At 42.2% G+C, this 23,262-nt stretch overlaps 1 protein-coding gene across 4 annotated transcripts in view; it reads left to right on the plus strand.

The window, feature by feature from the left end:
- Window positions 1-23,262, plus strand: part of ARHGEF3 (Rho guanine nucleotide exchange factor 3) — a 304,371-nt gene that overhangs the window by 241,088 nt on the left and 40,021 nt on the right. For 3 of the 4 annotated variants that reach the window (XM_038566117.1, XM_038566116.1, XM_038566118.1), the window contains one exon: window positions 19,307-19,414. In XM_038566117.1, coding sequence (XP_038422045.1) covers window positions 19,307-19,414 — 108 coding nt within the window. Of the gene's footprint in view, window positions 1-3,548; window positions 3,665-19,306; window positions 19,415-23,262 lie in introns of those variants that run through there. The other variant, XM_038566119.1, reaches the window with a different exon arrangement.

Here is a 23,262-nt window from a genome sequence, read left to right on the forward strand (position 1 = left end):
ATTATTTACAGTAATGATTATACTGTATTTTTGTGCATTTTATAGGTTCCAAAGCATTTTTATATTCTTTTCCTCACTTGGGTATAATTATCCCCACTTTAAAGATTAGGATCCTGAGAATCAGAGATATTCAATAATTTTCACAGGATCACACAACTGGGCATAGCAGAGCTGAAGCTTGAAGTCCAGTTGTCTGATTTCAGTTTAGCATCCCTCCTTATTTTTAAAACAGAAAAACCAACAATCCCTCTGACCTATAATGAGGAAATGGCTCCGTGTAGCACGGCCTCTGGCACAGGCATCAGTGGCATCATTTGAGGCATTGCACGCTAGGCAACAGAAATGCTTTAATGTTTTTGTAAAAAATTAAAAAGGAAAAAAGTGGAGCATAATTACACACATGATATAGCCCATTTAAATGTATATGTATGCACATGGGATGTAGAGAAGTCAGGGAAGAGATATTTCTACCCATGCCCCTCTCCTTCTGTCACTATGCTCACTAAATTCACAGCAATGCTGCCCTGTGTTCAAATAGCAGGCAGCTATTTTCATATATATGATCTCCTTTGAACCTTGCACAGGCTGAGGGAGGCTGACCAAGGCAAGGACTGTCCTCTTTGTTTGTCAACTGAAGAAACAGAGATTCAGAGACATTAGGAGGCAGGGCCAAAATGTTGGGCCTTCCTTGCCCAGCCTTGACCTCTCAGGTTGGTGGTAAGCAGAGCTATATTTTTGGTGTTCAAAGTGAATGCCAATAAATTTAGAACACTGCATGCAGAGACCTCACTTGGGAGCCAGTGGACTGGTGGGTCCATCCCATGGCCTGCACTCCAGATTCAAGTGCAAAGCTTACTTTATATTTGATGTATGATTGGTGTTAAACAAGAAGCCCACAAAAAAATGGATAGACAGAAACTTTTGTACATGTAGATGACATCCCTTAAAATGATGTCTTCCTGAGCTCAGATCCTGCAGATCTAATGTTTGCAGCAGAGGTGATAATTAAATGGTAAAGAGAAATAGAGCATTCCCTCCCCCTCTAAGGGATGGTTTCCATAGATACCATGAGAAATTGGCAACCTGAGCAAAATAAAACTGAGAGCCTATGTCAGGACCTTGAAAAAAATATGTAAAGTTAAATGTTTAGCTGTTGCCACCATTGTCAGATTTGGAACTTTGGAGACTTCCTGGAGGAAGAAGCCACAGAAAAAAAGGGAAGCAGCCAGTGAGTGGAAAGAGAAAGAGCTACAGGCCTGATACCTGAGGGGGACAATTAGTAAGTCTGTGTGCTCTCTGGCCCCAACACAAGGCCAGTGCAAGCATCCCTCTCCAGTGTTATCTTACACTGAAATGCTAACATTTCATAATCCCCAAGTGATGCAGGCATGTGAAGAACAACCCCAGGCAAATAGAGAAGATAATTAAAGGTCACTGGTGAAGACTATTCATATGTTTGACTTTGCACAGGTTGGGGTGGCTTATCGGTATCCTGTTAGGTTTTTGGGTCTTGTTTATTCTCACACACCTTTAGTTATTCTCCTTACTGGTTGGTGGTTACATTGGATGTTCTGGGTGTGGTCTTGCAGAAGGGGTCTGAAACCACTGTGAAGAAGGAAACAGACTATTACAAGAAGAAAAAAATTGATGGTAACTTAAGTGTCAACCACAGACATGTGAAAAGTCACCTTCTGGCTCAGCTGTTTGGTGACTTAAGTTGGACAGCTTTGAAAGGGAGCGTGTTTGAAGAGGGTTGGTTTTCTCTTATTAGTTTCTGAATGCTTTATGTCCACTCTCTAAGGGCCGAGGGGAGTGAGCTATGTTCTGACTCAGCAGCAAGGAATGGGGACTTGCTTTGGAGAACTCTTAAAAGCTTAAATCTCAATTTCTTTAGCAGCATTGATTTCTAAGCTGATTCTTAAAAGAATCTCCCTACTACTTGGGGACAGGACACAAGTAGACTCAGGGGACCTCAGAGTCTTTGATTCTGGAATGAGAACACTGGCTTAGTCACTTTTTTACCAGAAGGTGGGTTTCATACCATTTGTGGTAGCCCGAACAGATACCAGGGACAAGGGGGATACAGAGATAGGACACATACAGTAATTTTGAATCCCTTTCTCTTTTCAGTTCTCTTCCTGTCCTGATCCTTTTGATCATGCTGAGGAGAAAGTCTTAGTTTGGAGTTAATGTGTCTTTAATACCTTTCGAGCACTTGCTGGTTCCCCTTTTTAACACAACTCAGGCCTCAGGCTTAGAAGCTTCAGGCAGGCAAGAGTATCTAATAAGAATTTAACAATAGGGTTCATTTTTTCAAGTATTTTCTACTTAGAGCCAAGGCAGTGATAGTGTTTGTTTTTATAATATGGTTACTTAAGTAAAAGATGAGTAACTTAAGGAAATATTAACTATGTAATAGTTCAGGTGGTATGTACATTGGCAAAAAAAAAAAGTTGTCACAATGGTACTGAGAGTTTGGAAACTGCACATTGCGTGTGTTCTGAGGGCTCTTCTCTGGCCAGAGCTCTGCAGCAATAGGTTCCCAAGTTTGGGTACAGCTGCATACAGACTAAATCTTAAATTTGGACTTCGAACATAGGACCCAGATTTCAAATATCAAGATTTTTTTAACAGATAAAGATGGACTTTAGTGTGTCATATAAAATTATCCTGGACTAGATGTTAGCAATTTTTTTTAAAGATTTTATTTATTTATTCATGATAGACACAGAGAGGGGGGTTGGGCAGAGGCACAGGCGGAGGGAGAAGTAGGCTCCATGCCGGAAGCCTGATTCGGGACTCAATCCTGGGACTCCAGGACCACGCCCTGGACCAAAGGCAGGTGCTAAACCGCTGAGCCACCCAGGGATCACCAGCAATTTTTTTTAATTGGATTTCTGTTCTAAGAACAAAAATCGTTTTCTTTCTTTTCAAAGCTTCAAGTTCCCAAGTTCCAGCTGAAGTCATTTAACCCATCTTCTTCCTTTTCCCCTTCACCCCAAGAGCAGGATTGAGCAAGGTTATATTTTAATTTGGGGTAGTCCCAGAGTGGTGGTTAGGAATTTGGATTTAAGGATAGACTGAGCCTTGTCTGAATCCCAAATTGGCTACTTGTGAGCCAGGAGACCTTGGACAATGACTCATCCTCTAAAGCCTCAGTTTCCTTATCTGTAAATAAGAGTTTCCAAGGGAACTGGAAAGATGAATGAGCATGCAGAAGGCTTCCACAAAGCAAGTATTCCACAGATAAGTAGCAACAATAGCAGCATCTATTTACAGTGTACATCAGTTGAGTAGAAGCTGTGGCTGATCATCCTCTCAAGGGGTCTGCTGGGAGATCACTCCTTCCCTTGTAGGAAATACCCACCCGATTTCCCAGGGATTTGAGTTGGCCCTGGCCACTATTTTTTTTAAAAAACAAAAGATGTTCCGAAGCACACTGGCAAGATTCATGTTCATTCCTGCCAGGCAGGATGAAAAAAAAAAACTAGTATGATTTTCTGATGTTCCCAGAATGACTTTCAAGCAGGAGTGTGAGCTCAGGGTAGAGAAGCACCCTGGTCATGGGAGATGAAGAGCATGTCATCCATCCACAAGGCTGGCTCCCATCTGATCCATGTCATCTGGGAACCAAGCTCCAACCACAGGGACAGACCCAGCGCAGGTGAGGAGGATTAGGTTGCTTTGCGAGTTCTTCCTGCCCTATTCATTAGCAGCGTGCTTTAATTATAAATAGATCCTTTGTTAGAAATGTGGGGAAGTTCCATAGCGTGATGGACACAACTTGGTGAAGAACCACACAACTAAAAATGACCCTTAATTGCTCTGTGATTGTCAGTAAATATTTATTGAGACCACAGTCTAACAATTTCTCCTGAATTTAAAAGGGAAAGGCATGCTTTCTCTCCTCAAGGAACTTGTACTTTAGTTTGACTGAGTCATTCAGAACCCTAACAAACAGGCAGTGATTGTCAATCAGTGGAAAGAGGGATGGGGAAGCAGGCAATCTCACTGGGGATTTTGACAGACTTCGAGGGGACAGTACTGGGAGGTGGTCATCCAATGAGCCCCCTGGTGCTGGATGTTCACACACCATTCCCCAGGTTTGCCCTAACAAAGGGCTATGTCCACTGAGGCACATAAGCAGAGCACCTGTGCACCTGGCTGGGCTCTCGAAGATCCTGGTGGGTACAGGGCAGGGGGAAGACAAGGGAGGCTGCTGACTCCAGAGTGACAGGGCTTGAATGTGGAATAAACAGCTTCAAATTTTCCACTTCCTGCCTCAGTCTGCATTGCCCTGTTCTACCATCTTTATTTCCCACAGGGTTTAGGAGATGAGCAGGGCTATGGTTAAAATCACAGGTCTCGCTGAGGAACAGCCTTGGGCTCAGTCCTGGCTCTGCCACTGGCTGTGTAACCTTAGGAAAAGTTCTTAACCCCTCTGAACCTCAGTTCCATCAGTTTTATGAAATGGGTATATTAATAGTACTAACTTAAGAGAAATCAAGGAAATCGTGCATAGAGAGCACTTTGGCACAGCCTGGCATGAAGTCATTGTCAGTATTGTTGCTATTGTGTTGTAAGAGGAAGTTGTGTATCTAGGGAAGCTGGTGTGGGGGGTGGCAGGGAGGGCTTTCAAGTCAGGTAGATTTGAATTTCAATTGCAGCTCCTACTAGGTATGACTTGGGGCAAGTCACTTTACTTCTCTGAACACCTGCTTTCTCTTTTATAAAATGAGGTGATGGGGTTGCTGTATGGTATAGATGAGTGTGTGTGTGCCAACACCTGGCACAGGGTGACTCCATGGCTCTTAGAGTCCCCACATAAGGGTCCCCCATCGTCTAGCACTTCCTTCTCTAGTTGATAGAAGAGATGAATCACACTTGGGTTAGGTGTGGGACGACGTCTCTATTTCTAGAAAATTGCCAGAATCTGTAAGTAAGGAACCCAGCAGTATGTAATTTAATAACCATTCTGGAGGCTTTGCAGGGTTACATGGCCCCTAACACTCTGTACAGCCCTGCTTTATAAATTCAGGAGCAGCCCCAGAGCCTCACTTCTAAATGGTGGGGCAGGAGGTGCAAGCATCCGGCCAGTGAGACTTTTCCCTTCATCCCTGGAGGAAACTTTTCCAGGGAAATCTTGCCAGATTAGACCCCATGTGGTCTTCCAAAAGAACCCTCCCATCTGTGGACGGCCTGAGCTGGAAGACTCATGGGAATTTGCCCCTTTCTGCCACAATAAATAACATTTTTCTTTTACCACAAAACTGCCTTTGTCTTTTCTGGAAACTCTTACTGGCATCCCTTACCACTGAATCTCCAATGGCTAAACCAACATTTTTTTTACAAACCAAACAGTCAAATCACAGGTTTGTGTCTACTTCTTTTCTTTTAAGTCAACTTCATTGTTTATTCATTTTCTCTCTTGTGACTTTTTTTTATTTAATATGTATATTTTTTATTGGAGTTCAATTTGCCTGAGGCTTCTGCCTCCTTTGTCGTGTATGATACACTCTTCTCCAAATTTGCAGGCTTCTGAATTTTAATACACTGTAGATAATAATACATCTGGTTGTATATTAATTGCTCAGAGTTAGAAATAATACATAATCACTATGTTTCAAGGTTGCAAATGTACAACACTGAGAACCAAGTGTTTGTTAGGAGTCTTTGGAAAAACCCATTCTTAGTGGGCATTTTTCATTTCTGTCATTAAGAATGTGCTACAGAATGAAAACTGTCTTAAGTAAAGGTAGTCTTGTGTTCTGTGTGCATGCACACACACATACACACACACACACTTACACATCTCCCAAGGGATAACATTTTGAAGTTATCATGTGCTTATTTGGAGTGTGTAGGAGCAACAGAAAGGCCATATGAATCCATTATAGATTACCTACCTCTCAGCTTCCCGAACAGCATACTTTGTACCTTATTTTTCTACATACCATTGCTCAGTGGGTGGTAAGATGTCAGCTAAAAGCTGAAAACAGGAAAGCTTAAATTTTTTAAATTTTATTCCCAATTCAGTCAATCCCTTATGGCTGTGCCACTGGTAGCTTTTTCCATTTTGAATAATCAGATTTCAGTGTATTCTGTTCTCAGTTGAGAGCAGACTGTTCTAAAACCTGCAAGTGCAGTGTTCCCTGGTTCTAACTGGAGGCATGTGCTGTTGAGGATGCACGTGGGCTCAATGATTTGAAGAGATAAATTGTGCTAGAAGGGCCGGCTGGGGGGGACCAGGGAGTGTGGCAAATGTATTTTATGATTCTCTCTGGAGGCCACATTTCTGCAAGTCTTGTCTACTCAGATATTGTTCTTGCCAAAAACAGAAGTTGAGTGGACCACAAGAGTAGGGGGTCCATGTTCTCATCCAGTTGACCCCATGCCCTTGGTCATTTGTCCCTGTAGGTTTTACCCAGCAGGTGTATGTGAGATTGCTGGTCCCATCCTAGTCTTCAGTCAGATGGCAGACCTCGCTGTCCCTTTGCTTGCCTGAGACATATTTGATCATCCCAAATTCAGCTGGAACAGTCTGTCCTTCCTTTGGGACATTGAGATTAAAATCTGAGCATCTTTTTTTATTTCTGTGCTTTTTTTTTTTTTTTTTTCCATTTCTGGGAAATGAAGATAATGCTGAGGTTCAGAGGATAATAGGTGGATGAAAAACAGAAAGGACATGCCAGTGTATCTGTATGGTCCTTTCTGGAAGCCCAGGGAAACTTGTTATTTGGGGGAGAGATTCCACCTTGCTCACCTGACATGAGCTAAACACCCACGGTTCCTATCAGTATCTAATCCCAGGTCATACTGGGATCTGACAAGATTGGAGACCAGCTCTTCTAGCCCATAATTTAGTGATGTTGGGTTGGGTAGGGTGGTTCTGATGAAGACCTCAAGACCCACTTGGATTCCCTTCCCCAATTCAGGTTCTTATCTTGAGATTTCATTTTCCTCTCCTCCGGCATAGCCTTAGATCCTGCCAAACCACGCCCAGTGTTTCTCTATCCAGCTAGAGCTTGACTAAACAGATGATAAAACTGCAGGAAGAAAGGCAAGGCAGGAATGTGGAATCAAAATATGTGGTCTCATAACCTGAGATGTAGTAGCAGGAGCATGTCATTGGTGAGATTGTGTTGTGGCAAGTGACATGGAGTTCCAGCTTCATCCCAGAGAGGCCCAGGGCAAAAATCTAGTGCTGCAGGAAGTGGACCAGGGTAGGAGAGCAGCCTTGGGGAGAGACCACACCTCTCCCTGGGCATCAGAAATAAGAGAAATAATCTGATATTTACTTATGGGGCAGGCTTGTAGCAAGCACATTGCACACACATGATCTCATGTCATCTTCCCAACAACTTTGTGAAGGGGTAGGAGAGTCACCCCCACTTCACAGGGGAGGAGACCAAGCCCATGGAGGTTCCATTGTTGGTCCGAGGTTATAGGGCATTGTGCTCTGGCCAGGAAGTTTGGCTCATATTTTATCCTTAGATCCTTTGCAAAGAATCAACACATTCTTTGGGCCAGCATGATAAGAACTTTGTCACTTGCCGCAGAGACTTTCCACTTCTTCCTAAACTCTGGGGAAGCCTCAGCAAATATCCTTAGTCTGTACACAGCAGTTCCCAAACCTGAAGTATGGTGTGATCTCCAATGGCATTCTCCCTCTTCCCCTCAACTCAGCCCAAGGGGAAGCCAGGGATTCCCTTTTATAGAGATAAACAAATGCAGAATTTGTATCCCACCAAAGGAGTTCTAAGAAGTCAGTAGGAAATAACTGCCTGTGAAACCCCAGAACCACAGAGGCCTTCCTCTGGGCCCTGTGCCTGTGATTAGGCCACCACTGCCACCTCCAGGTGCCTTGTTGGCATTCTGCAACCAGCAGTGTGTGCTTTGACCCCATTTTTCTAGACCTACGGATGAGTGTAGCATGATGGGCACAAAATGCACATTCTTGCCAAAAATGCACAACCTGAATCTAATGGTGAGAAAATATCTCTTGGGCCCAAAGCTGGCCTTTCCTCAAAGGCCACAGAGGGATGACTCTGCTGGCAGCCCCAACACTTTTTTAGGGGGTCAGACTCTTGAAGTACTTCAGGCCTGAGCATCTGGCCCTGTCTGCCTCAAGACAGTAAGAGTTTGCTTGATGTTCGGAAGGCAGACATGGACCCAGGGACCGCAGAGAGAGCTGAATATTTGGGTTCCTCTTTCTCTGAAGGTCTGTAGTGCCATGTCTGGGCATGACCAAAATGAGTTGCAGGCAATGGGCTGGCGTTTGCTGAAAGGAACTTAACTGGGGTGTGGGTGTACATTTCTCCTCTGCCCAAGGTTAATGGTAACATCCTGTGTAAGAGAACTTGAATGTGGTCTTCTACTAAACTCCAATATTTTAGGGCTATTTATTAGATGTGTTTAATCTTGGGCCAATTTAACCAGTAGCAGACTAATAAAATAACAAATTTGGGCTTGCTGCCAGGACAAATGTTGACTTACCCTTATAATGTTGACTGAAACGAATAACTTTGAAAGTAATTGAAAAGTGAAACATTTGCCAAAAATACAGTGTCTGAAACAGTGGTTCTGTTTTATTTTACTGGCACTGCTAAGAGATTATGTTCGTAACCTAGGCTGCTGCTGACTGCTTCAGCTCTGAGAGAGTTCCATATTTTACTGAATTATTTCCCAAGGTTCATTTTTTTTCCATCCCATCACCGTCATTCAGCAAAAATGAATTTCCCCATGGCAGACAAGTAGGTCAGGTTATTTTTCTAATGTAGAGGCACAAATTCAATGATAATCAGAAAATAAAGATAATAAGTTGCTTGACGTCTGCCCTCAGAAACAAAATGGTTTGCCCTGAACATTAGCCCTCTCAGAGTTTGTAGTAAGATTAATTGCTTCTGCAGGGTATATTGGCTGAAATCCATCTCCCTCATTCCACACCCCTCTTTCCCTTCATTCTGCCATTTAGTTTGTACGAACATTAGGGAGCTATAGCATTTTGCCAGCATGTGTTTTAGACTTGAAGGAAACGAGAAGGCCTGGAGGAAATGAAGCCGGGATGACCACAGAAGTTGTCCGAAAGTGTCATTTCTTTCGAGCCTCATTTTTTATTTACTTTTTGTGGGAGGCCCTGTTTGGGGGAGGGACTGAGCAAGGTTTCAGAGGCTTGTGCCAGTATTGTCTTCACTCAGTCACATGTCTCCCTGATGTCTCCCCCTTAATCAAGGCTTCCCAAAAGCAGCCACCTCACAGGCAGACTTTGGCTAGATGCCGCAGGTGCTGAGTGATGCGGGCTGAGAAGACTTGATGTTCAGGGAATAAACATAACCTCTCTAACCTTCACATGTTCAGTTTTATGGCCCTGATAACTGATGGTTTAATTTGTGGGTCTACCCAGACCATCTTGTGACATCTCTATCATCTGCTGTTTAGCATTTCCATGAGAGGAGGCTGGAGAAATTGTTTGGTTCTCAACATAGCAGTCCAATATCCTGCCCGCAGCTTGTCATGAGACTGAACTAACTCAGCGTGGCCTATGAATTTTATTTATCCAGGCTCTCCTTGCTGTCCACTAGCAAGCAAAAATACGAAAATAAATAATAAACAAAAAACTACACAGCTTTTTTTTTTTTAAGAAATTGAGATGTTTTTCTTATAGCATCTGATATGGAGAGTTAAGCCATTTCATCACAGAGGAAATCAAATCTCTCTTGGATGCATAGGGCAAGGCAACCAGACCCACAGCTGGAGAGAATAAACACAAAGGTGTGGCCTCCATCTTTGAGATTAGCCAAGACAAAGGTATCAGGGATCCCTCCAGGAACTGTTCCTGGTGGTTTGTCAAAGTCCACAGGGTCTGTTGCCTTTTGTTGAAAGCACTGATAAGCATCTCTAAAGGAAAATTATAGTTCTGAGTTTGAAGACCTTTTGCTCACCTTGTGGGTTAGAAACCAATAATCCTGAAATGCATTTGGCCTAATCAATGAAGCCAGGTTTCCGTTGGAATTTGGGCCTCATTATCTGCCTTTCAACTTCTGGTAACAGATGACACCAGGTCAGTTAGCTCTGTGCCAGGGAAAAGAGAACAGAAAAAAAAAAAAAAAAAAAACCTTCATGGAAATTTTAGAGTTAGAGACCATTATTTCATTATTGTCTTTTTCTATTTACAAAAATATAAGATGGAGAGCCACTTGCAGGCTCCAGAGAAGCTTCCCTTTGTGTTCCTGTAGCTCTGGTCCTCTTGCTCAGACAGCTCTATGAAGGTTTCCTTATCACTGCCTCCGTGTCCTACGTGCCCCTATGGTCTGTTGTACGCTGCCTGCTGATCAGCTGCCCCTCTCCTGGCCCACTTCAACCCGCTCTGACTCTATTGGGTACTTTGCCTGGATTGACCTCCCAGTTCAGCCAGGAGGCATCCCCTCTAGGGTGATAATGTACACTTCAGTGAAGGCAGTTTTGCAAATGCTGGGTAGTCACAGAGTTAGATTTAAAAGGATGCACATAGTTACAATTTATCTCTTCCAATATATGTATTAATTATGGAGAGAGTAGTAAATTTGTAGGGAGAACTCCAACAGATAACTATTCACTATATATATATTCGCTAACTAGGACAGCTATAACAAAGTACCACAAGCTGGGTAGCTTAGAACAGAAAATTATTTCTCACCGTTCTGGAGACCAGAAGTCTGAAATCAAAGTATTGGCCTCAGAAACCTGCAGGAGAATCCTTCCTTGGCTCTTCCTAGCTTCTGGTATTTGTTGTCAATCCTTGGTGTTCTTTGGCTTATAGATACATCACTCCAGTTGCTCTGTCATTATACTGCCTTCTCCCTTTGTGTCTTTAAATCTTCTTTCTATAAGAACACCAGTGATTGGATTTAGGACACACTTTAATCTAGTATGACCTCATCCTAACTTGATTATATCTGCAAAGATCCTGTTTTCAAATAAGGTCACTTTCACAGGTTTAGGGGTAGAACCTCAATGTATCTTTTTAGGGGTATACATACAGTTCAACCCATGACACTACCTTAATCAAGTGGTAAGGATAATATTACTCTGATGTGATGTACCGAAAAGGACAAAACACTTCTGTTGTATTCTTGCCAAAAATGCATACTTTTTTTTTAAGATTTAAAAATCTTTTTTTTTTAAAGATTTATTTACTTTGAGAGAGCATGCACGTGTGAGTCGGGGGAAGGGCAGAGGGAGAGAGAGTATACTCAAACAGATTCCCCACTGAGCACACGGCTCTTTATCTCACCACCCCCAGGATTATGACCTGAGCGAAAAACAAGAGTTTGACACTTAACCGACTGAGCCACCCAAGTGCCCACAAAAATGCATAATCTTGATTTAATCATAAGAAAACCTCAGATCTAAGTAGAGAGACCTTCAGCAAAATCACTGACCAGTACTCTTCAAAAGTGTCAACTTTATGAAAGACAGACCAGACCAGGAAACTCACAGATTGTAGGAAACTACAGAGATGTGATGGTGAAATATAATGTGAGGTTCTGGATTGGATCCTGAAACAGAAAAGGGACATTAGTGGGAAAATTGGTGAAATCCTAGTAAATCCTTTAATAGTTTAATTAATAATCTTGTAGCAATGTTAGTACTGTAATTTTGATAAATGTACCATGGTTATGTAAGATGTTAACATCGAGAAGGTACAGAGTGCATGGGAACATTATGTACTATTCTTGCAATGCTTCTATAAACCTAAAATTATTTCAAGATCGATTTCTTTAAAAAAAAAAAAAAAGAATGCACAGGGCGCCAAGGTGGCTCAGTCGGTTGAGCATCTGTCTTCAGCTCAGGTCATGAACCCAGGGTCCTGGAATCAAGCCCTGCTTCAGGGCTGTCTAGTCATCAGGGAGCCTGCTTCTCCCTCTCCTTCTGCCTGCCACTCTGCCTACTTATGCGCTCTCTCACTCTCTCTCTGTCAAATAATGGGTGAAATCTTTAAAAAATAATAAAAAAATAAAAAGAGAATGCACACATTGAGTTGATTAGGTAAATTCACCTGTTCTTAGGGGCAAAGGGGAGGAGAAATAATCTAGTAAAAACATATCAATTTGTAAGTTCAATTTTAGGCTCTGTTAATGGAAAGCTTGCTTTTCACAAGGCACTGTGCTATGTAGTCATTATCTTTGTATCTTGGATAGAATACTGTAGCTGAAGTATGTGTTCCAGGATCTGAACCCCTTCTCGCCTCTGCCACCTGAGATAGGTGACCTGTGTCACTACTGATGCTCGTTGAGTCTCAGCTTACTCATCTATAAAATGAGAATAATGATATTAGCTCTCTCATTGGATGTTCTGAAGATGTCATAAGCAAATCTATACAAAGCAGTCAGCCCAGTACCTGACACAGATTGTAAACCCTTACAGAATTAAATGATAGCTGTTAGCCACAATTCCCACTACTGCATTATGAGAGAATTCCTTCCTTGTTTTTCAGTTGAAGAAACTGTGGGTAAGTAACTTGCTTGAGATCACCTAGCTAGAATGTATGGGAGCCAGGGATAGATGATAGATAGATAGATAGATAGATAGATAGATAGATAGATAGATAGATAGATAGACGATAGATATTTTTAGTGAGGCTCATTTTTAGTCATTTATTTAGTAAAACATTAACTAGGAAGGAGAACCTGCAGGAATATCTTGTCTTTGAGGAACAAGATACAAAGCAGGCTGTCAGCTCCCCCAAAGGGGGAGGAGAGGAGCCACTTGAATTAAAGCTATAGCTTGGAAGAAACACAGACAAGTATAAAAGAACTGGTCAAGAAGTCAGTAAGAAACCCAGAAAGGGTGGGAAGGCTTTGGCAATAGGAGGTGTCAAAAGAAGTGAGAACACCATAATATTTGTGGTGACCTAGAAGTTTTGAGGGTGAGAATCTTGGGCATAAACCATAAGACACTGTAAACCAGCCTCTGGGCCCAAGGATGGGGGTGGTCAAGTCAAGTCAAGATAGTCATGGAGTCATGAGCTTTACATTGACTTGACTGAAGGGGGCAGAGTGGGATTGAGGCTCTGGCAAGGATGGGAGGGATTTGCCTTCTTAGGAGAAGATGGTGGTGGTGTAGGAATGGAGAGAAAAACATGAATTTGAGGAGGCAGACTTGGGGAAAGGAAAGCACACTCATAAAATAAATACAAGAGAACAGAGGTCTTCCCTCACAGGGCAGTCTGACCTTGAATGGCTATTTTCTCTGTATGTTTCTGCATCCCAGAGTTGAACTCCACCAGATTATTTTATGTTGTGGAATCCAGTAATTGGCAGCGTGTTGATGGGTTTCTTCATGAGAGCAAATAAGAAAACAGTCCATAGAGTAGAGCAGACTTCAGGGAGTATGGCAGTTGATTGGTGCCTCTCCATGGGGTTAGAGGCATCTTTAAGTTTGAATGTTTCAAGGTAGCTCTCTCAGCTTTTGATTTCCCAGCCAGATAGACCCTTCTGTCTTCTAGTCTATGTTAGTGAAAAATTACTGAAATTCAGTAGTGAGATTTTTTTTTCATTTTGCTAGGTTTCTTCTAATTATGTTCAGTTCTAGATGTCTGTCATCTGTCTCTTTCAGTATCCTTTCTCACTAACAGCTGAAGTACAAATCTTGGATGGCATCTGTGTGCTCACTGATATATTTGCAAAATGTTTTTTTGTCCATTAAAATAAACCTTTGTATTATATAGTCTTTTGACTGTATACCACAGGCAGGACTTTGAGAGTTACCAATCTGTGATCAGCCTTGTTTCCTACACATCTCACTCCCTCTCCCTGTATATAACTATGAAGCAGATCCCAGGCATCCTATTATTTTACTTGTCCCTTATTTGTATACATCAATGGTCAGGGAAAGTTTGTGTCATGCTTGGGCTGATTGTTTGGAAAGTTAAGACACTAAAATGTAGGAGGTTAGGGTTTACTCACATAAAGATAAGTCAGATATCTCCCCTTGCTTATCAGGGGAGAACCCTGTATACCTGGCTCCAGAAAGACATATCTGGGGGAGTCTTTGGGTATGTCACAGCAGGAAAGCTGAGGATGAGGACCACTGACACAGGAAATGATCCCTATAAAAGCCAGGAGTAGTGTAGAGCAGTGGTCTACAAACTGTGGCCCATGAGCCAAATATAGCCCACTTCCTATGGTCTTCAAGCAAAGAATCGTTTCTATTTTTAATGGTTGAACAAAACAAAACAATAATATTTTGTGACGTGTAAAAACTCTATAGAATTCAGATTTTAGGGGATCCCTGGGTGGCTCAGCGGTTTAGCGCCTGCCTTTGGCCTAGGATGTGATCCTGGAGTCCTGGGATCAAGTCCTACATCGGGCTCCCTGCATCATGGAGCCTGCTTCTCCCTCTGCCTGTGTCTCTGCCTCTCTCTCTCTCTCTCATGACTAAATAAATAAAATCTTTAAAAAAAAAAAGGAATTCAGATTTTAGTGTCTATAATGGAACATAATCACATTCATTTATTTACATACTGTTTAAGGCCGATGGCAGAGATGAGTAGTCATTACAGATGCCCACAAAGTCTAAAACATTTCCCGTCTGGCCCGTTACACAAAGCTGTAGGGCATGGGCTCTGGAGCCAGCCTGCCTAGGTTTAAGTCCTGGCCATCTTTTTTGAGTGATTTTAAGCACATTGCTCATCCTCTGCCTCAGTATCTCCATCTTTAAAATATGGATCATAATAGTATCTACCTTGCAGGAATATTTAGGAGGAATAAATTAGTAGATATCTATAAAGCATTGAGAGGAATCCCTGCACTAAATATGAGATGATTATTATTATTATTATTATTTCATAATGTGAGAGCTTCTAACCACTCTGAGATTGTAATTTCTGTTTAACATGAGGATGATGAAAGCCTCTTAGAGGGCTACTACGTGTTTCCAGCACACCTCCTCCCGCTACAGAGATGGAACCCTGCCTAAGGCTGCCCTGGTGTCTTCAAACATTTGAAAGACTTTTCTGACTCCATCAACTCATGAGCAGCAGCATCTGCTAGCACAGTTGATTCTCACCTCTCCCTTGTTCCTGGCCGGGTGTATAACAGCCAGGAGCAGTATTGCTTGCAGTAAAGTGGTCAGTCCTGCACTGATGAATGCATTTCTGGTCCCTCTTGAGCTGGGTTTGTGGCTGAGTGAAGGTGGTCTCATGGTAGCTACAAACATTATGAGGAAGACCCTCCTGTTGTTCCCCAGTGCCACTCTAGCTGGAAAAATGAAGTGCAAGGAGAATGAGTAATGATTGCCTATATGCCATGTCTATTAGAATGAAAGCATTTTTGAAGGAATACACATTTAAGCTAGATCATATTGATATGATAGACAATTTCTTACATGCATATAATCTGCTTTTGTTTTTACCTGTTGGGAGGTAAGAATGAGGAGAGGGAAAGAAAACCATTGTTTCCCCTATGGTAGGAGTATTAAAATCTGTTAATAAATTCTCACATTAGGGGCACCTGGGTGGCTGAGTTGGTTAGGCCTCTGCCTTTGGCTTGGGTTGTGATCCCAGGGTCCTGGGCTCAAGCCCTGCATCGGGCTCCCTGCTTGGTGGGGAGTCTGTTTCTCCCTTTCTCTCTGCCCCACACATATCCTTTTTCTCACTCTCTCTCCCCTGCTTATATTGTCTCTCTCTCTCTTTTTCTCCCCCCCAAAAAATAAAATCATTGAAAAATAAAAAATAAAATCTCATAGTAAGAATAAAATGGCAGAGTGCTTTATTCCCTTTCATTTGTTATTTAAGCGCAAGAGATGTATTAAATTGCCGTGCCAATTCATTTATGAAAATATGTAACCTCCATGCCTCTACATTGTCTCCTTCTCTTCCTGCCACCTCTCCCTTCTTTTTTTTTTTTCCTCCTTTCCTGGTCTTCTGAAAAGATAATGAGAAAACATTTGATAAAAGTCAATATTCATTCATTATAAAAATTCATAGCGAACAGCATAGAGTGGAACTTTTTCTACTTGATAAAGGGTAATCTCTTCCATGGTCTCAGCAAACACAGTCCATAATGATGAATTCTTCATAATAACCACTTTAGAATCAAGAATTACACTAATGTACCTGCTCTCTCAGCTTATAATCAATAATATATAGGTGGTCCTAACTAGTGCAATAAGACAAGAAAACCAAAAAACCTATAAGTCCTAGAAAAGATGAAACAAACTTTTCTTATTCAGACAATACTACCTAGACACAATACTCAATGCCTTTATTTTTTTTCTGTTTTTTAACCTTTTTAGTGAGATGCCCTCCTGCCCTCTCTTAAAATTGCATGGTAGGGGTGGTATCTATGCTTGAAACAGGATATCTTGTTTCTGGGTTTACCATTGACCTTATCCAGCTTGGACTGGCAGCTGAGTCATTGGACTAGGAAGCCTCTGCAGGTTGTATTTTGTCCTCTCTCTGTAAAGCCCGAAAGCATCCTTGGAATTACATTTGCTAGCTTTCTGTAGAGCTATTTAACTAGAATCTGGAAACATTTTCCCTGAGGGCTCTTTTTAGATAGCAGTAAAATGAAGCTGGAGACATACTGAGTAAATGGAAAAGAAAAATCAAATTAGGCCAAGAATTTTTTTAATCTCCTATTCTCACTGAAGCCCTCAAGGTGAACAGCATAATTCACACTCTGCTCTTGTGGGTCAGGCATAAAGCCTCCTTCATAGATCCAAGAACCTGTAAATGTTGTGGTCTTGAAATTGCACTTGCTTGCTTTGCTGGATCACAGCACTAAATCATGCAGCAGTGGTTCTGGCTCACTTGTTCATTACTTGGGAATGTCAGATTGCCAGAGAGCAGCCTGATGTTTACTTCTAAATGGGCAATGCCTTAAGAAAGTTTTTTTTTTTTTTTAAGATTTATTTATTTATTCATGAGAGACACAGACTGAGAGAGAGAAGCAGAGACACAGGCCGAGGGAGAAGTAGGCTCCTCGCAGGGAGCCCGATGTGAGACAAGACCCCGGATCCCGGGATCACAACCTGAGCTGAAGCAGGTGCCCAACTGGTGAGCCACCCAGGCATCCCAGGAAAGGAGTTTTAATTACAATTTCATGTAGTGCCACTGTACACAACCTGCAGAGGGGCATCTGCATTTTACATATATCTTTTAGCTGTGTAGGAAACACACATTGACTGGGTCATATAAAATGGGCAGCAAAGTCAGCAGAACCTTAGAAAAGATGACACAGCAAGTGGGACAGAACTGAATTGTCCCCCATCCTGCCTAGTGTGCAAAGCTCCCTGCCTCTTTTTAAAGCAAGAGACCCCTATTGGCATTTACCCTTCAGCTTCACCATTCTGATACAGAAGCTGTGATCCAGCACCTTTAATTGTTAAAAAAAAACCAGAGATCTGAAGGAAAACAAACAAAAAAATCCAAAAAACAAACAACCAAAAAACTAGAGATCCAGAAGTCTCCAGGCTCTCAGGTGCCTGAGGATTATCTGAGACCAAGTTCAGCTGCCCCATGAAATCCCTCCTTTCCTCATTTGCTGCAGTGCAGTTTGTGCCACCAAAGGTGGTGATATCACAACTCTGGCATTTCAAGCCCAAAGCAGGAGCTATTTAGAGAAATTCAGTGGATGCTCAAGAGGGTGTGTGTGTGTGTGTGTGTTTAGTATGCTGGTGATGCAGCTCTGACGTAAAAAATATTTTAAAAATCCTCCTCTGGAAAAAAAAAAATCCTCTCTGGGCACAGATGCTCAGGAGCCAGGCATTGGACAGGGAGCATCCTGAAGGGCATAGTCACCTGGAGGCAGAAGAGCTATTGGATCTTTCTCTTCAGCACCTCAATAATAGTAACATGAAGTCTCTCATATTGATAGATTCATTCTTTCCATTTTGGAACTGAGCCTTCTCAGTGTTCGGAGAGATTCCTACTGTCTGTTCCGCTTAGCATGCCAAGAGGCTGGAGAGGTCCCCGGCAGCCCGGATTCATTCTGTGTCTTGGAAAAGTATTTCACTGCTTCGAGAAATCATGAAGTCAATCCTGGCAACATTATGGAATTGTTCTGTACTTTTTTTTCTTTAGTCTTTTAATTTTTCTATTTAAATGCCAGAAAGATTGGGTCTATTTCCAGGAGGGCTCTGATATCTGAGATTGGCAAGGACAAAAAATGACATGAGTTTCTCAGCAGAATTCCAAATTCAGGCAAGATTTTCCAAGCACCTACTATGTTCAAAACACCCTTCAGGGATGTCCTGGAGAATCTGAAGTTCTGGGTTAACCCTCAAAACTTTGAAAGCAATGGCTGAAAAAGAAAGATGAGCATCTTGAGGCTTCCTCTGGAAATGGTTGAGGTTCACCACAGCAACTGGCAAGTTTGGCTTTTTCCCATCAAAATTTGGTGTCTTCATGTGCTGTCCAGCATCTACTGCAGGTCAGATGGAGCTTAGGAAGGCAAGGGTAACTGTTCTCTTTGTCTTTGTAAAATGTTTTGTCTGTCATGTCCCTCTTTCCCACAGCCTGTTGTTTTTATATAATTTTCATTTGCAAAGACATCGGAATGGGTAGGCTCCCTCTCACCATCAACTTGGTTTGGGGTAACTTGCAGATTTACAAATATTTTACGTGTAAGTGATTCTCAAAACCTGTAGCTATAAATTACAAAAACAGATGCCCGTGGTAGGATTTTCTCTCTGTACTTTCTCTCTTGCTGGTTGTTATTTATAAATACTCATAGGTGTATTTCAAATATATTATAGATACAAAGATGCGTTTTAAATGGCCCAGTAATAGAAGAATTTTCTTAAAAAAAATTTTTTTTAGTGAACTAAAAAAACAAACATTCCACGTGCTTTAGAAAAACCATCGCATCAAAGAAATTTGGAGAGTGGCTTCAGGCAAGGTAGAGAAAAGGTTTTTAAAAAGATGAAACCAGAAGCTTCAAAAAACAACTCCCTGACAAGGTCATGGGATGGGAAATCTGAGGCAGCTTTTCTTTACAGGAGGCATTGGAGAGAATGATTCTAAGTGGAAGCTCCTGAATTAAAAGCTGGCAGATATTGGGGGTGAAGCATAGGGAGCAGACCCTACCCATTTGCTGTCTGATCAGAGGCTGCTTCTGTTGACACCCTGTGCCATTTCCCCTTCCCTTGCTCCTGAGCTAGGTCATCTCCACACAGCCGGAGTGAGACGGGGCACTGTTCACATTCCATAGATCAGTGTGCAGCCAGCAGCTTGTGGAGTGGGGCTGGACTGTAGGGCGGAGTTATGTTGTCTGTAATTAACCTTGACATTTTTCTTCCTTTTTTTTTTTCTTTAACCTTATAGGAGCCTAGTAATAAACGGGTCAAACCCCTTTCCAGAGTCACATCACTAGCAAACCTCATTCCACCCGTGAAGGCCACACCGTTAAAGCGCTTCAGCCAAACCCTACAGGTAAGAAGGACATGGTGGGCTTATGTTTGCAGGAAATCATGTTAGGCAGGAGGGGTCATTGCTGCTCTACCTAGAACCTCTGCTGAGATCTGAATCAATGCTTATTTCAGCAGAAGAGAGCATTGAGGGACCTGAAAGGAAGAAAGATGTGTTTCTAAGTTGTAAACTGGGGTCAGATGGAGTCCTTTGAGGGATGACTGGAGGAATCATTTCTGTTGGCTCTTTCCTCAGAATCCTGTACCCCTTTCATATGTACACTCACAGGTTTTGTCCTAAAACACCACGGGCCTCCTAAGAAAACCAGCATGTGATATAAGCTGGAGGGTAGGAGAACCTAGTGTTTAGACCAGGGTCTGCAGACTACAGCATGGGGAGAAAAATTCATCCTGCCCTATGTTTTCTTATGGCGCACAAGCTGCAAATGGTTTTTCCTTTTAAAATGACTGGGGGTAAAGTCAAAAGAACAATATTTCATGACACTTGAAAATTACATGAAGTTCAAATTTCAGTGTCCGTAAGTGAAAATTTGTTGGAGAAATCATGCTTAAATATTTGTGAACTGTATGTGGTTGCTTTTGCACTGCAAGGGCACAGTGGAGGAGTTGTGGCAGAGACCATACTGCACACAAGACCCAAAATATTTACTATCCGGCCCCTTTACAGAAAATGTTTGCTGACCTGACTTAGAAAAAGGCCCTGCAGTAGAACTACTTCAATTCTGACCTTGAAGAATTGGTATAGAACATGCCTTGGGTTCAGTCAGTCAGTCAAAGACTTGGTTACCTTGGGCAGGTGACTTAACATCTCTATGTCTTGCTTTTATTCCTAATGGGTAAATTGTGAGTGATGTCACCAGCTTCTTTAGAATAGAATCATACTACAGATTTATAAGATAGTTCATTTAAAGGGCTATATTGCTAACAGAACTATACTAAGCCCTTTGTTAGCAATCACTAATTTACTAATTAGTTAGCTAAGTAGTAAATATTAGCTATTATAATAATTCTTTGGTAAACAAGTGGCTGTAGTTGCTCTTAGACTCCCAGTAAAGTTTATATTTTAAGGTAAAAGTTAAGATTTGTCCAAGGCCTTGGACCAAATTCAATAATCATAAAAAATCCTCTTGCAGATGGAAGCCAACAAAAGCCATGCCATCAAAAGGCTTATCTTGTTTAGATGGGAAGTGGTCTTGAGTCTGCCATTTCTTATTTGTCCTGCATACTTTTACTTAGCAGTATTTTTATTGTGGCTTTCCAAGTTACTAAGAAAATTGTGGACCAGAACCCAAGGCATGTTCTATGCTATGAAAATCTATGATTTGAGAAGTATTTTAGATCTCCCTCACCCCCTCCTGCCATCACTTCCACACCATTCAGCCAACATTGCCATGATTCTGCATAGCCCAGGCTCTTCTCTCCATTTCCCCATGGAGCTCTCCTTCTCCAGGGCTTATTCCCTGCCCTGTCCATTGCTCTGTTAGCTCTCCTCAGTTTCTCCTGAAAAAAGACCTCATCACTGAATTAGCTATAGGTTTGGCCCTTTTTCTGTCAGTGCTTGGGCCTCTGGGCCCTTGCTTATCCCCTGATCCCCTCTGTGGGAGAATAGAGAAGAAAAAGAAATAAGGTTGTCTGGGGGAGCCGGATGAAGGGCTTTGAAGCTAGTGAAGAAAAATGTGTTTACCTTCTCTCCCTCGTGACCAGTCCCTCAGCCCTCTGGCCAAGTTCATCACAGGCTTCCCCTGGAAGATTCATCACCGCCCTTGTCCTGCACATCTGGTCTTTAGCTGAGTTCTGCTTTTTGAAAATTCTTTAGCCTGTCTACTGCCATTTCACCCTTTCCTTTCCATCCTAGTAGCTGAGGCTTGAGTTCATTCTATAGTTATTTCCTCCTTTGACGATGAGACCTCCATATTGCCAGCCATGTCTTCCCATTGGCTCTCCTAGGATAGTTGAACCTCTTCCCTAGGAAGGCCCTTACTCATTCTGTAAGCATTAGGTGGGCCCTCATCAAGTGCAAGGCTCTACATCCTGCCCTCACGTTGCTTACATTCCAGACAGAGTTGCCTTCTGGTAGATTCATGATCACATTTAGCCCTTAAATTGTCTTTTGTTTGGATGTGTAGTGTTTTGAACTAACATATAAAAATCCAAACAACTCATATAAGAATTTGGAGTTCCAGGGGCACTTGAGTGACTCAGTCAGTTGAGCATCCAACTATTAGTTTCGGCTCAGGTCATGATCTCAGGGTTGCAGGGTTGAGCCCCTTGTCGGGCTCTGTGCTGGACATGGAGCTTACTTGGGATTCTCTCTCTCCCTCTGCTTGTATATGTGATAGATAGATAGATAGATAGATAGATAGATAGATAGATGATAGATAATAGATAGATAGATAGATAGATAGATAGATAGATAGATAGATAGATGATAGATAGATAGAGTCATTTTAAAAAGAAAAAAGAATTTAGAATTCGGACTTCTTTTAAAGAATTGAAAGGCTTGCCAGTTCTGGGCTTGTGTTGCCACATGGCAAAATGAGCTGGACCTGGGTAGCCAGCTAATTGTCACCTACAGATGTCCTCACCTCTCCCAATTGTCCTTTCAACACCTTAACTCACTGTCATCACTTTGCCTGGCCTGTAGACTCCACGTTTATCCCTAGGTCTAGGGACAACTTAATCTATCCCTCCTACCACAGCACAGACCTGACTGTATGTTGCTGTAAGATCCTCCATTGTCATACCTTCAAAACCTTTCCTTGGGCTTCCCAGGAAACCTTTATTTCTCTTCTCTCATCTCTGCCCTACACAGATCCTACACAGGGAAGCCTGCAGGGAATATCTGATCACCTTGAAAATTTGCATTGACCTAGAGAACTGGGACAGAAAGAAATCAAGCTATGTCTGAAATCCAACAGACTGAAGCCAAATAAGGATAATAAGGCTGAGAAAGCCAGACCCGAGGGAGGGATCTGATATGTGGAAATTGGTTTCTAAAACCTCAAAGATTTTTTTTGGCAAAATAATTTTTTAATTTACTTTCTTCAAATGTCATGATAAATAGCTAATTCCAGGCTCCATTTATGGGACAGAAACAACCCGGCAGAAGCAGAATGGCTCTTCATAATGGTTATACATATGGACACAGAGAGAACTTGAGCAGCATCCTTATGTTGAGAATGTGTCCTTGAGGGGGTCAGTGAATGGAAATATGACCCTGTGCAGAGTTAGACAGCCATGTTTACAGGATGATCAGCAAAACCCAGAGAATGCTTTCTTGCCTCCCAAATATATCTCCCTGTTGGTCACCTTGGTGCATGCAATGCATGTTTTGCAAAATGATTTCCAGCTTGCATCCCAGTAACTACTCCATGACTTTATTGCTTCCCCCTGCAGCTAGAACAGGATAGAGTGCTAATATGATCTGAGGAGCAGAGAGGAGGAGGGGAAGCAGGAGGCCCCAAAGAGATACTTGGAGGGCCATCTTCACATCCTCTTCCATTTTGTGTACAGTGATTTTGGTGCCTGTTCTAAAAGGGGAGGAACAGGGGCACCTGGGTGGCTCGGCTCAGTGGTTGAGCATCTGCCTTTGGCTCAGGTTGTGATCTTCGGGGGTCCCAGGATTGAGTTCCACATCAGGCTCCCCGTGGGGAGCCTGCTTCTCCCTCTGCCTATGTCTCTGCCTCCCTCTGTGTGTCTCTCGTGAATAAATAAGTAAAATCTTAAAAAAAAAAATTTAAATAAAAAATAAATAAAAGGGGAAGAACAAAGAACAAAGAGAGTAGGGAAGGGGCTGCCCCAAACCTCTCGGCATGCGTTCTTTACTCATAGGTGCTTATTATATATGCCTCT

This window comes from Canis lupus, chromosome 20 (assembly GCF_011100685.1).
Source record: "Canis lupus familiaris isolate Mischka breed German Shepherd chromosome 20, alternate assembly UU_Cfam_GSD_1.0, whole genome shotgun sequence".
NCBI classification, from domain to species: domain Eukaryota; kingdom Metazoa; phylum Chordata; class Mammalia; order Carnivora; family Canidae; genus Canis; species Canis lupus.